We start from the raw sequence: 13585 nt of genomic DNA on the forward strand, positions 1-13585 counted from the left end.
TCACAGATATCAGGCTAAGCTAGAATACTGTTTTGTTTGGGTTTTTTTTGTGCCTGGCACTGCATTCTGCTGCTGCCCATCTCCCATTAGGCCCCATTTTTCCTGGTTGATGGCTGTGGCCATTGAGAAATCCAGTCAACTGGTTTGTCAAGGGCTCAGCTGAGCTAACAAGAGTTCCCAGGGGAAGGCCAGATTCAGCTGAATATTTGTGAGTGACCAGGATTAAAGGGAATAACAAGGGCTGTGTAAGAAAGCTTGCAGAATACCTGCATAATTTTGTTCAATTAGCTAGGGATGCTAGCTCCCTGTGACCCTAGTAGGTTGATCAAAGATAATTTTGCTTTTCCATTATCCTTAAATTATTTCCTAAGCCTTCATGCAAATAAAGAAATCAATGTCTCCCCATTTTCTTCAAAAAGCAGGCAGTGAACTATGTAATACTGGCCACAGTGAGAATGCTGCTGTTTATGTTTATCCGTAAGAGCCTTCCCTTTGATCAGACGAAGGATGACTCCAGTTTGGGTCAGAAGGAAATTACTCCCTTTGTAGCAGGAAAGTAGGAGGTCTAGTGGTTATGGAAAGAGGGGGCTGAACTTCAGATTATAAAGTTGCAGCCCTTGAGAAAAAGAAAAGTTTTCCAAAGGTCAGTCCAAAGAGTAACAGCCTCAGATTGTTTATACAGGTTAAAGTGGTTATAGATTCTTTAGCTCTTGGTTTTGGCTCACATGCTCTGTACATTATCTGTCAGGGCTTACCAGACACAGAAGTGGCATGCACTGTTTTTTTGTTATTATTTTCAGTTTAAGAATATATTTACTATCCATGCTACCAAGATCAGGAAAAAAAATAATAATTGTGACTGGTGGACCAGAGATGAGCTCACAGGTGATTCAACCCTGGTGTAACTCAAATGCAGGAGTTATGTAGGGTCAGGTCCACAAGGATATGTGTATACCCAGTTCTCATGCAGTTGTAATCAAGCACTGAAATATCTTTATTGTCCTGATGTCAGTGCATCTCCTCAGTGTATAGGAAGCTTGTAGCAGAATATTGGCTTTATTTTCTTGGTTTAATAACAAACTCTCTCAACCTTCTCCTCCTTTTCCCTCCATCATCTGAGATTTTGGTCTGGGTACGTCATTTTTGACTGAATCCTTTCCTCTTCCACTTTGTCACTGTGTATTTTAATATTGTATCCTACAGAGGCCAAGATATTTGGTGTTACTGTAAGGATTCTCAACTACAACTTCACTGATGATTTCCATAATGCCAGCAGCTCAGCTTATGAAGAATTTTCAAGACTGTTGCTTACAGAGGTAATGCTAAAATATCTGTGGGTAATATTTTTTTTTAATTAAGATTTATTTAATGTAATAGAGGATTTTATGCCTGGCTGAAATAACCCTTGAAAATCATCATACTGTTTCCTGTGACCTTTCTTAATAATTAAAACAAAATTCAATTGACTAGACACATCAAGCCCTTGGCCTTATTAGCAATGGAGCCAATGAGAATTTTCCCCTACAGAAGAGTAAAGGAATTAAAAATGCAGGCATGCAACAGGGACTTCATTCCTTGGATCTTTAGTTTGGCAATAAACTCACACTGAATTGACTTCAGGCTTTTTAATGGATTATTGAAATGACATTGCTGGCATTCATTTCAGCACTGTCTTCCCAATAAATGTCTGACTGCTCTCAGAGCTCGCTCTTCTTTAAGGAAAAGTGACTGGGTGAGGCTTTCTTCTCCAGCCCCATTCATTGCATGATGCACACATATAGCCACTGTCCATGCTCAGGTGTAATCAGCCATAAACAAAACTTGAGTCATGAAGTCTATTACTAGCTCTCAGCTTCCCAAACAGGGGGAACATTTCAGATGCCGCAATATCTCATAGTTTTGCTGTAAGAGAGCAGGGCCCATAAAAAAGAATTGGGATCTCCATCCAAAACGAGACTTTCCCAAAACAAGGGGGGACTCATAAACATATGTGAATATAAAGCCAAGGAAAAAAAATAAATATGGAGCTATACCTTCAAAGGCAGCACAGAAGAGGCATTTGCTCATGAGAAACAGCAAGTTAAACTTCCTGACATGGTTTTATTTCCAATAGGTGCAAATTGTTTGCTTCTGCTGTGCAGGAGGACTTTTGTCAGTGAATCTTCTCTGAGACTAATGCAGACCTAACTGGCATCATGAGGTTGGGAAGGAAAAGGAGCATTGCCCATCTGTGTTGCTTCTGCATCCTTGGGTGTTTGGGAGCACGACATCCCCCTCTCACTTCCTCTCTCCTCTCTTTTTCTTGCCTCCTCACCCTGATCTGAACTTAGACTAGTTAAACAGCTTGTTTGTAGGAATTTTTGGAGCAAACTCTGGCTGAACAGGAGGAAAGCTGTGTTGATTTATGGTGCTGCACTGTGTGCTCAGAGGCATACTTTGAGGTGGATGTAGGAACAAAAGGCTCGAGCATGGAGATGCCTTCTATAGATGTAAGGTGAAACTGCCAACTCCTGCACAGCTCAAATATTGAACATCAGTATGCCAGCTTTAATGTTCAGAGTAACACCGTTTGTTCAACTGATGTGTCTACTTACCGGATTGGTAATCAACCATGGCGCAATTGTGATACTGCCTTGAAACTGGGCTGTCTCAAACACATTTTCTTGAAGTCACCCATCCCCATTTTTCTTGTCTCATCCTGAGATTTCTTTGTCATTGGACTCAGCTGCAGGCTGGACTTGGACTGGTGAGTTTCAAATAATTGCTGGGAGCTAAAGCTATGCCCATACTTGTAAATGAAACATTTCCTGAACCATTCTCTGGCACTGACACCAACTGGCACAAACCATCCTGTACCCATGTGGTTGGGTCTTCCAAAGTACGGTGGTCACATTCAGATTGCCTCTTGGGACTGGCCTCTGGCTGATGCTAAGTCTGCCTGGGTACTGCCTGGGGGACTGCTAGCTGCTAGTAGTCAAAAATCAAACAGGGGCAGAAGGAATTTTGATCTCTTGAGCCAAAATTAAATTTGGTTTGTAGGACCAGTGGTCAGATGGGTACCATTTGTACGGGTACCTAGCTGCACCAAGGAGACTCACACTTCTCTGTGCCTCAGTAATCTCTGAAAAGTAAGATTCCTGAAACACTTTGAAACTTTTCTTTTTACAACATTTTCTATGTTGTGCATATATAAATCTTTAAAATGGTACTGCCATAGTTCAGTTTTAAAAGGAACTGTTCCTGTTGGGTTCCTAACTGTCGATGCTTCTGTCCCTTCGCTCAGCTTGAAAATTCATTTCCACCCAACATTTCTGCTTTATACAAATCTGGGAAGCTGAAAGTGCAGACTGAATCCCTGCAAGCTGGAAGCATCATTGTGAGGCTCAGAATCACTGTGCAGGATCCCGAGTTTCCAGTTGATGCCTCTACATTTGCCCCAGTGCTTTCTTACCTGCACAATGGCTCTGTGCTTTTGGTGGATCAGCAAAACACTGCAGTGGAAGGTAATTTTTATTATTTTTTTTCAAACAAGAATACAGCATTTGTGTTCTGATGACACACAGTATTACCAGCATTCTTCACAAAAGGTACTTTATAGAGAGACCAAGTATGTGGTTTGTTGGAGGGAAAACCATGACTTAAGAACTCTTCCATGGGCTTTTATCCATAAGCCCAGAAGGGACTGGACGAAGGAGCATTGGCTGTCCCCAGGTACCTACAGGTACAGCTTCCCTCCACTGTGTTTAAGGAGGAGTGGAGCCCTTGGTTTCCCTATTAATTTTCCTCCGTCTCCTCTTTGTGAGAATTTGGAAGTTTGCAATATCTTTCTTGAATTGAATTGCAGATGGGGTTACTGTGGAATATTTGTAGCCTTTGGATACACATGCCCTCTAAACAGTTTTGTGCTTCAAGGCTGCTGGGGCTGCATTTGGCCCAGGGTTTAAGAAAAGAAATCTAGCATCTTCACTACAGAAATCCAGCCAGAGAAGTTCCCAAGGGTCCTGTCAGTGAAAAGGACTAAAGAAACACGCATGGAATTTATGTTAAACCAGGCCTTTGTTTGATCTTCAGTAATCACCATTTTTGTCTTCAAAGGGCTAAGTTCTGGCTTCAGGTTTCCCAGCTGGCAGAGCCAGTTAGTGTTCAGAAAGTTGCCAAAGCCGACAGAATGGGTTATTCTCTTCCAGTGTATTGAGCCCTTAAAAGCTCATTTGCTGTGATCAGGGAAAATTCCCTTTGGAGTTGTGAAGCATATGGAGGTTAAGGAGAACAGGACAGGAAAAAAACCAGGAAAGACAAATTGCACCTGAAGTCTACAAATGTCACAGTGGTAGCAGATACTGACTTGCAAGATGCTGATGTGTCTTGCCAAAATACTTTACAAATACTTTACAAATGTTATTGATCCTGGGACCGAAAGGGTGGGAAGGAAGAAGGCAATAGCTCTGGACTGTTACTTTAATAGCAGAAAACCAGGTGGCTTCCAGTAGCACCACTCTTAGCCAGGAGCATTAGCCAACTCCTCTTTAGGAGTAGAGCAAAGGGGTCTATTTCTTAGCTCTGCCCAAACAAGCATTTGTTTGACACAAATTTCCTAGAGTCAAATGTGGAAAATAAGGCAGAGGAGTGAAGCACACGAAGAAAAGATTTCTATAATGGGCTGTTTTGCTTCCTGGCCCCCAAGAGACCTGGGACATGCCCTTTGACAGTAAGCCCGCACAGATCCTCTTGCACCAGTGGAGCAATGCCACCTGGATCCTCTGTGGAGCCTGGCCACCAAAAGGCTAGATGCCTGGTTTAATGACAGTGGCAGAGCAGGGAATTCAACTTTGAAACAGCAACAGTGACGAGTCAGAAGGGATAGCACAACTGAAGGGGGTGGAACAATTGCATCTCTCTTTGAAGATTCATAAATTATTAAGTTCTAGAATGGGACTTTGTTTCAGAGAAATAATCACAGTGATTAATGTCTGCATGTTTGCAGAACAAGCACTTACGATAATGCATTGTTCAAAACAATTTTCTAGCCTCTGATCAGAATTATTTGTCCCGAGACGCAGTTTTCAGTCTAGTTTTCAGCTCTCCCACACTTACGGCCCTGAGGCAGTGAAGGTGTATGCACAAGGGAGTGCACACAGGGAGGGATCACATGGGATTCACCAAGATTATTCGTGTCCAAAGCATTAACTCGGCCTTTGCATGTTTGCTGGAACAGGGTGTGAACGGTAATATAAGACACCAGATCTAAATCCCTCAAGAGTGAAGAGACTTGGCAATAAAATAGGTCTGTAACTCCATGAAAGAAGCATCTCTAATTGATTCAGAGGAGCTGAAATTAGACAGAAGGAACACCCTTAGAGCATATTAATGCATTGATGAACCAGGATCTCTTTTCTGACACTACCAGAAAGGGGGGCATAGTTTTACAGTATTACCTTTGAGAAGAAATCTTTCATAAAAAGAGTTTTTGCCCTTAGCACTTCCTCTGTTAAGAACTGAAGAGTGCTTCCCGTGGGAGTTACTTGCATTTACCTTTTATTTGAAGCAGAAGATTATTTGGATTAAGTCTCTATTTAATATTCTATCTACTGGTAGCTAGTGGTAACAGATCTATTCATTACCTGATGTATCTGGAGGTACTGTATGCAGAATTTGGTATAATATATGCTTTTGATATAGCTATAGTACAGACATACAATATTTTTTTCACTTCAAGTGTTTACTTCTAAAAAAAATTGTTAAAAAAATCTTTACCTGGAGAAAATACTTTTCAGAGTACAAGGGCAAAGGTTGATTTTTATGTGAGAGAATAACAACACAGATAGCGTTCTGCATCACTCAGAGCTTGGCTGTCAGATAAATGATGAAAAAAGACCACATTCATAAGTTCAAAAACTGAAGAAAGGACTACTTTATGATTGTTTCTAGTTTAATGCAGCCAGAAGGGAGGCTATCTGACGGATGTTCTGGTTTTGGTCTTACAGACTGGGATGAATGTGCTTCTCATGCCGAGAATGACTGCTCTGTGTTTGCTGAGTGTATCAATTTGATGGGCTCCTACCTGTGCAGATGCAAGACAACCATGGATACCAATCCATCCCGACCTGGAAGAAACTGTGAGGGTGAGCAAAAGACTGGCATGTAGTTTCCTGTTGCCATGAAAGGTTGGAATAGGGTGTGGGTTTTCACCTCTGCTTTTATTGCACCTGTTTTTATAGCAAACAATGTATATATAGATGCACCTTTGTAGTACGTGAGGCGTACTTTCTCCTCTTTTGGTATGTCTGGGGCTAATTTCCTCCCACTGTAATGATCCACGGCCTGAGAACCAGAAAAGGAGACCCAGGAATCAAATATGCTTCTTTGTATAGGCGTAAACCAGATTCAGCACCACAAAAATCATGTGTTAATGAAATATCCAAGACATGTTTCTGTAATGCTATTACGCGTGGCTGAGTGGTCTCAGTCCCATTTTCAGGCCAGACCCTGGTGCCTCCTCACCCACTTTGAGGTCCCATTTCAACGTGTGTTTGCTGTGTTGCAGGTGAGATTGTGGACCCTCTCACCGAAACGGTGGCTCCTGAAATAACGAACAGCACAGAGTTTCCTGCTGAAGAAGTAAGCCCTGCAGGCCCTGCTTCCCCAGCCACCACCAAGATGGCGGCTGCTGTAGGCTCCAAGATGAGCACCGCCGATCACCTCCCTGCTGCACTGACCCTGGGTGACCAGCAAGCACCCCACAGTCATTCTCCCACCAGCGCTCCTCCAGCCCCTTGGAAAAAAGGCCTGGCACCACAGACAGGCTTCCTCAGGGACCACAGCCCCACGGCCACGGGGGTCTCAGCCAGCAAGGAACTGGCCATCAGCGCAGAGCGGCAGGCGGCCGTAAATCCATCGCAGCAAAGCTCCGTGGCAGAGGCTTCCCCCGGTGCACAGCAGCCAGCGGCTGCTCTCACAAGTGGGCCCACGGGCACAGCCGGGCAAGAGCAACTCAGTTCGCCATTGCTGGTGTTTCCAAACCAAACAGCCTCTGCTGCCACCAGAAGTCACACAGCTTTTGGTGTGCCTGAAGCCAACTCTCAAGGTGGCCCCGGCAGAGCTCTGCTGGCCACAGGGGATGCTGGCGTTCCTCCTCTCAATGTCACTCTTAGAGAGCACGTAGCGATGAGAAGAGAGAACAGCTCTTGGTCTGAGAAATACGCTGGAGGCCTGGGATCACCAGCTTCGCCAGGAGTCTCTCCAGCTCCCAGCCTGACGCCAGGCCCAGCCATGGACCGCAGTGAGTATGCGTTCGGCGGGGGCCTGCACGCGTGGTAATTTGGCTGCACGAGAAGCAAACCTCACTCAGAGTTGGGAAAGATACACAGTTGGAATCAGTGGTCTGGGATGAAGGCATCTGAAACTAGTTTTTCTGTGTCAAAATTATTTTCTTGCAGGAATTGGCACTTTTTTCCTAAATCAGCATGTCAAAATAATTTCTTTTCCTGGTAATTTGGCAGTTAGCTTTGTCGATGTTACATTTCTTCATCTCAAATCATGCAGTGCACTGAGTGTGGCTCATCAAAACATATGCTGCTTGTCCCTTTGCCGCACATCTTGGTTTCTCCTGCATGCTCTGGCACCAGGGTACTGCAGCAGCAGCGGTCGCCTATGGAATCACCTGAGAGACCTGGGAAGGCAAACGACCTGCCTTCCTCTTCCTCTCAGCGGAGGATGGATTAGGCACAGCCCTGCAAATCCCCTGTGGGGCAGGAGCTGTATGGAAACCTGTAAGCCACTTTTTCAAGAGCTGTAATTGAGAGTAACTAGGCTGGCAGGGAGGGCTTAATCTACTTGGGTTTGGGCAGATGTATTGGAGCTAATTGGGGGATTTTTCTATTAATTGGAGCTGAATCATATTTCAAGGTTAGAGTCAGATTTGGTCTTTAAATTACAGTTTTGTTTGGGATATGAATGCTACTGTCTCTGCCCATCACTAAATGTATTTTTCTTTAGTGTGTTAGGAAGTGATACCTATTTCAGTTTTGTTTCTGCTTGTCTTTATTGTGCCTCTCATGCCGTCCGTATCTCTCCAATCCCAAACTGCGCTCCCCTCTGCTGTTTTCTCTTCCCCTCCCCTATGGTCTCCCGTTCCTGGGGGGTCTCCTCTCATCCAGCCCTACTTCTTGTTCTCCCTCATTCCTTTCTCCCTGGTAAACCTCTTTTTCAGCTGTGTAAGGCCAGCTCTGCTGCTTCTCCAGCCTCTCTTGTACCACCAGTCCTGATCACCAGTGCCACAGTGTCCACTTCTCCACTCCTGCTAAGCTCTGGGCTGCCATGCTGATGCCCTTGTTCAGCTTTTGTCTTCTCTCATCTTCATGTTGTGTCCTTCGCTCTTTCTGGCATGGGTGAGACCTGGGAACAGAGCTGGGCAAATAACTGATTTGGGACCTCGGTGGCCAAATGGAGGAAACAAATAACTTTGGACCAAACAACATGTTGACCTGAATGGAAAAGCTCCATTTACTGCTTTGCTTTGTGTTCCCCATACCCCCTTTCAATGCAGGGAAGAGTTAAAAAAATGTGGGGTTTGGTTTTTTTTTTCTTTTAAATTAAAACAAAAAATGTTCATTTTTAAAAAAATATCAAAATAGCTAATTTTAACTGACAAAAATAGCAAAGGTCGTTTTCTTCCAGCTGGAAAACAAATTGAAGAATTCTACACAAACAAGTTCGGTTTATAAAAGCTTGTTTTTTTCTCCTGATGAATCAAATATTCAGCCAAGTGCTTTTGCTGGGAAAGAAGCTTGTGAAGGGATTATGCCTGGGGAACAAGAGGAAGAGCCACCAAAGTGGTAACTCACTAGCCCGGGGCAGGAAATTCAGAGGGCAAAAATCCGTGTTTGGTGAAGTTTAATATATAGCTCCTCCTTGTGGCAACGTCTCTGACCCGGAGGGTCAGCCTCAGCCAACGCTTCATCGCCTGTCATGTCTTTTAAATACTGATTTTTTTTTGTTTGCTTGAAAATTGTTCAGAACATTTTCCCTTCTCACCATCAGATAACTGAATGGGGTTTATCTCCTAAGTACCTAGGCTCACGTGACAGGAGAGCCCATAGCAAAAAGCAAGCCCAAATCCTTTGATCTGTCTGGTGGTGAGAGTTCCTTTGGGATCAAAAGTATGCTGGGATAAAGGAAGCCTGCTTTGGTGGCTTGCTTTAAGTGGGCACGACTTTCTCCATTCCCTTCCAAAGCTTTACTTGATGACTATTTCTTTTCCTCTATTATCTGTCCCAGTTCAAAAGATTATTATCCCCAATATGACTAGAACCAACTTTGATGTAACATGGTCCACAGAGTTTATGTAGAGCCCTGCTTTTCAATTCTTGCTGCTTCAGAAAAAGAAGCTAATGTGGGAGGCTAAAACTCAGTATAGGAGTCTGACAGTCTCAGAGCTGGAACCTGGTGCCTTATATACTGTTGAAATCAGGACAGATGTGTGTAAGGAAGAAAGCAAGCTGGTACATCAGAAAGTAAAGACTGGTAACTTGATTCAGAAACAATTTTAAACTGAAGCCTTAGCCAGATGAGAGAGTTCTTGAAGTCTTTGGTGAAGGCTATCCTATATTTATATAAAATGTTGAAACACTAGATCTTGGTATGCTAGGAGTGATGTTCTGTTAGCAGCTGGAAGGCAGCATGAAGACAACTGGCTGGCAATGGTCACAGTATAGGGTGATGGCAGTCAGCTTGCCTGGCAAGTCAGTAAAAGGATGCTAGGGGTATGAATCATGTCTTGAGAAGCCCTTTCTCTCCTGCTTGTGATCACCTTCAGTGTCTGTAGTAACAATGTCAAAACCAGTGATATTGAGAAATAACCTAAGAAGACATTTGAGACTACCTTAATGTGATTCAGCAGATACAACTTCAGGGAGGAAGCATACACTCTGTTGGGGTTCATCTTATCTTACAATAGCTGTCTAAAATGTAGATGTTTAATCTCAGGCAGCTGTCTAGCCTTCCTCTGAGGGTGGAGGGAGGACCTTGGTGCTGCAGTGATTTGCCCTCTGGAGGGACTGCTGTCACCTCATTGCGTGTAGAGGGAGCTGGGACAGCTAGCTGAGTCTAGGAGAGCAATTCAGGTGCCTGAACATAGCCATGGAGCAATATTTCAGATGCCCCGGAGCATCCAAGACAGAGCTGGCAGATATAAGACCTACAGGAGGTCAGTGCCCTTATGAGAGTCATCTGGGGGTCAGAGAGGGCAGACTAAGGTGCTGGATGCCTATGTTTAGGCATTTGGGGTTTTGGCTACATTTCAGAGGTCTGGCTTTCTGCTGTTATGAGTTGATGCATACTCCATGTGGCCAGGCATGCCAGTGACTGTCACACACTTGTCCATGGATTACAGTCCACGGAACACACATTTAAATTGTCTTTTTCTTACTTTGCAGCTGTCCAGAAACTTAGTGGCACAGTACGGATAACAAATGTGAAATACTCCCTGGGCTTTAGCAATACGAGCAGTGAGGAATACCAAACCTTTGCACAGCTCTTTCTTGATGAAGTAAGTGGCTAAGAAGGACATGACCTGTTACCAGTCTCAATGAAATCGCGCATACGATCTTTTTCCCATGAAGGCTGTATGCCACATGTGCGTCCCTTGACCCATCCGTAAGGTCTGAGATCCCCTGGCTGTCTGAGACTGCAGGATGAGGGTGCAGCTGTGATTTAGAGGGAGATCAGGATTTGGGGATTCTCTGGTGCCTCCATTTCCTCTGCTTCTCATACATGGTTATACTGGCTTATTGTTCTCCTCCAACGGTGCGGTGGAAAGTTAATAGATATTTGCAAAGTGCTCTCATATCCTTGTCCTGCACAGCAGTATATTAATAAACCATGATTGTTATTACCCTTTGTGATAGTACCTTATGGCTGACATTTCTTATAGTTATCCTTGGTTTTGTAGCCCTGTATCTGGAAAGGGAGTAGTTTCTTGATAAGTCACCTCTGCCCTTACTTCTAATTAGAGCACAGGGTATCAAAGCACACTGTAATATCAGTTGCGCCTTTAATGCTCTCATAATTCTCAGGCATTGCCTTTGACCGTATCACTCTGCTAATTTCTTAGTTGATTTATCAGAAGTTTGTTCCTGCTGGTGTTTCCTCAAACACACCTGTGCTTGGAAAAAGGCTGGTTATGCTGGGCTGCGTTATTGCCTTTCTTATCTCCCCTTAACTGTCCGTGTTGTTAGAGGCCTTGAAAACTATGACGATAAATCCATTGCTGACAATCGTATGAATTTTCAAATCCTGCAGAGGCCTCCCCAGACTCTCACCATGTACAGAGTTACAACCTGTCACGAAATACAGCTGTCCGCAGCAGATGCAGTGACAGCAGCGTGTGTTTGGGCAGAGGTCAGGCCAGCGTGGGGTTAGAGACGACTGCAAGGACGGAAAAGCGTGATCCCTTTAGCTGTGCATGACGTTTTCTTGGATATCGAATAAGTTTCCCACTGGTTGTTACCGGTTTGCACCTTTCTGGATGTGTTAGCAGAGCACAGCTTCCTTAGACTTGTTTTGGCTCCAAGCTGTCACATCAGAAAAACAGTCACAAAATGAGAGTGACGTGGTTAGCAAAGTGAAAGGGGAGCAATTCTCCACTGACCTCACACTCATTCAGCATCACTCTCTGCCTGAGGCTATTTTGGAATAGCATTCTATTAAAATGGACTAAAATGAATATATTTTCTTCATTCAGTCAGATACCTTAGTTCAGAAAATCATGGATACAAATATATTTGGAAAATTTATAAAACGATTGCATAAAGGAACTACAGTAAGTTTTGTGTCAGTTTTACCCGGTTCTCAAAGTTTCAGGCAGAAAACAGTCACTTATGATTATAAGGAACTAACTCCTTTTTCCAGCGCACTGGTTTTGTGGATCAGCTGGCGAGATGTGTTAGTGTTGATTCCATCTGCCGCTGAGCCACTGTATATAGGCTACTGCATATGGCAAAATATATTGTCTTTTAATATAAGCGTTGTGTTTCTAGATGCCAAAGAAAAGGAAGTTTAGGAAAATAGAAAGATCTGCATATATTCTTTTCAGGTTATAAGGGCTAGAAATTGATGCTTTAAAGTAAGTGAAGGAAGTTTCATGGACTTTAAAACCACTACCAGCTTCCAGTTAAATAAACTTTGCCAGAGATTTTGTTTTAAACCTCTTTGGAGTCACCATCTACAATTCAGAGGATTTAAAAATCCTAATATGTATAATGCTCTTTAGCATAGAGCTGCCCCAGCACTTAAATGCCATGTGGTTAAATTGGCAGCACAGCAAATGGAAATACTCTCCATTAAATAATATGTAGATAAGAATGAAGTAAAAACTTGATGTGTCAACTTGCATTGTCATTGTCCAGACTCATTTCACCATCCTCCTTGCAATGCAACTGAAAACCAACACAGCTAAGGGCAAGAGAGTATTTTGGTCTTCTTGGGTTTTGCTCAGCCTGTCTTTTGCAAGAGCCAATAAGAATATCATGGCAGCTAGGGCTTGTCCTCAAGAAAATGAATCAGGAAAACAAAAGGTTTGAATTGAAAATGCATTCACTGAGGTGCATTAAATTTCTGAGTGGAAAGGTTGTTTTGAATTTGGGTGTCTTAAACTTAACTGAGTGACAAAAAGTGTGAAACTGATAAATGATACTGCCTTATCAAGGTGACCCCCTCATTTGGAAGTGACATAGCCTTTGTTTGATGTAGCTTAATGCACTTAAAATGATAGCAGTTAAAGCTATCAGAATGTGGAATGAGTCTTGATACAGGGATTAAGGCAGTTTCTTATTCCAGTGTAATTTTACCCCTTTTGGTAATTTGAGTTTATCCGCAATTTGGGACATGCTTAAAGCTGCTGGTCGTGGTGGCTGGGCAGATATGTGCTCTAGTACCTTCTCTCTGAACGTGCAGCCAAAGCACGGACAGTGAGGAGGGTTTTTTTCTCTTTGAGTGAAAAAACAGGCTTCATGCAGGATTGTTCAATTTAATGTACCTTTTACTTACTTATTGCCCAGTTTCCAGACCGCCAGTGCATTCCCTGCTCTGCCGGCTGTGCAGGCTCCTGTGCAGGTACCCACAATATCTCCAAAGAGCTGCTGACATTTTGCCTAGGACCTATGGATGGGTGGTCCCAGAAAACCCACCAAACATGCCACAGCCATCCGTGGGGTGAGCCTGGCTGCCTGGGTCTGCCACTTTCCTATTGCTCAAAAAACCTATTGGTCTTTTCCATCCTGTTAAATTGGTTTTAGTGTGGCTTCCATCTGGCTGTGACTTTATCTGCCTCCTGTTTTTCTTGCCTGAGCAAAGGAAATTACTTTCCCTCGTTGCTGGTGTTAATTTTGCTCATGTTCTCTCTTTTTCTCATGACTCTTCTTCTGGCATACTGATTTCTCCTGGTCTGGCATTGCTCCTGTTTCCTTTGTGTGCAACAGAAATTGTAGATACAATGATGGATCCCAAGATAATTTATTTGCCTAGTAAGAAAACCTTATACTCAAGGGTATTATATATTGAATATTTCCTTCTGAAAAATTCAGTCTTT

At 43.4% G+C, this 13585-nt stretch overlaps 1 protein-coding gene across 4 annotated transcripts in view; it reads left to right on the plus strand.

Annotated features, from left to right (window-relative positions):
• The window catches only part of UMODL1 (uromodulin like 1), a 76863-nt gene that overhangs the window by 43182 nt on the left and 20096 nt on the right, over positions 1 to 13585 (plus strand). For all 4 annotated transcript variants that reach the window (XM_049835203.1, XM_049835204.1, XM_049835205.1 and 1 more), the window contains 5 exons: positions 1204 to 1316; positions 3284 to 3503; positions 5985 to 6122; positions 6545 to 7279; positions 10434 to 10546. In XM_049835203.1, the coding sequence (XP_049691160.1) occupies positions 1204 to 1316; positions 3284 to 3503; positions 5985 to 6122; positions 6545 to 7279; positions 10434 to 10546 (1319 nt within the window). The remainder of the gene's footprint in view (positions 1 to 1203; positions 1317 to 3283; positions 3504 to 5984; positions 6123 to 6544; positions 7280 to 10433; positions 10547 to 13585) is intronic.

This window comes from Accipiter gentilis, chromosome 32 (assembly GCF_929443795.1).
Source record: "Accipiter gentilis chromosome 32, bAccGen1.1, whole genome shotgun sequence".
In the NCBI taxonomy this organism is placed as follows: Eukaryota; Metazoa; Chordata; class Aves; order Accipitriformes; family Accipitridae; genus Astur; species Astur gentilis.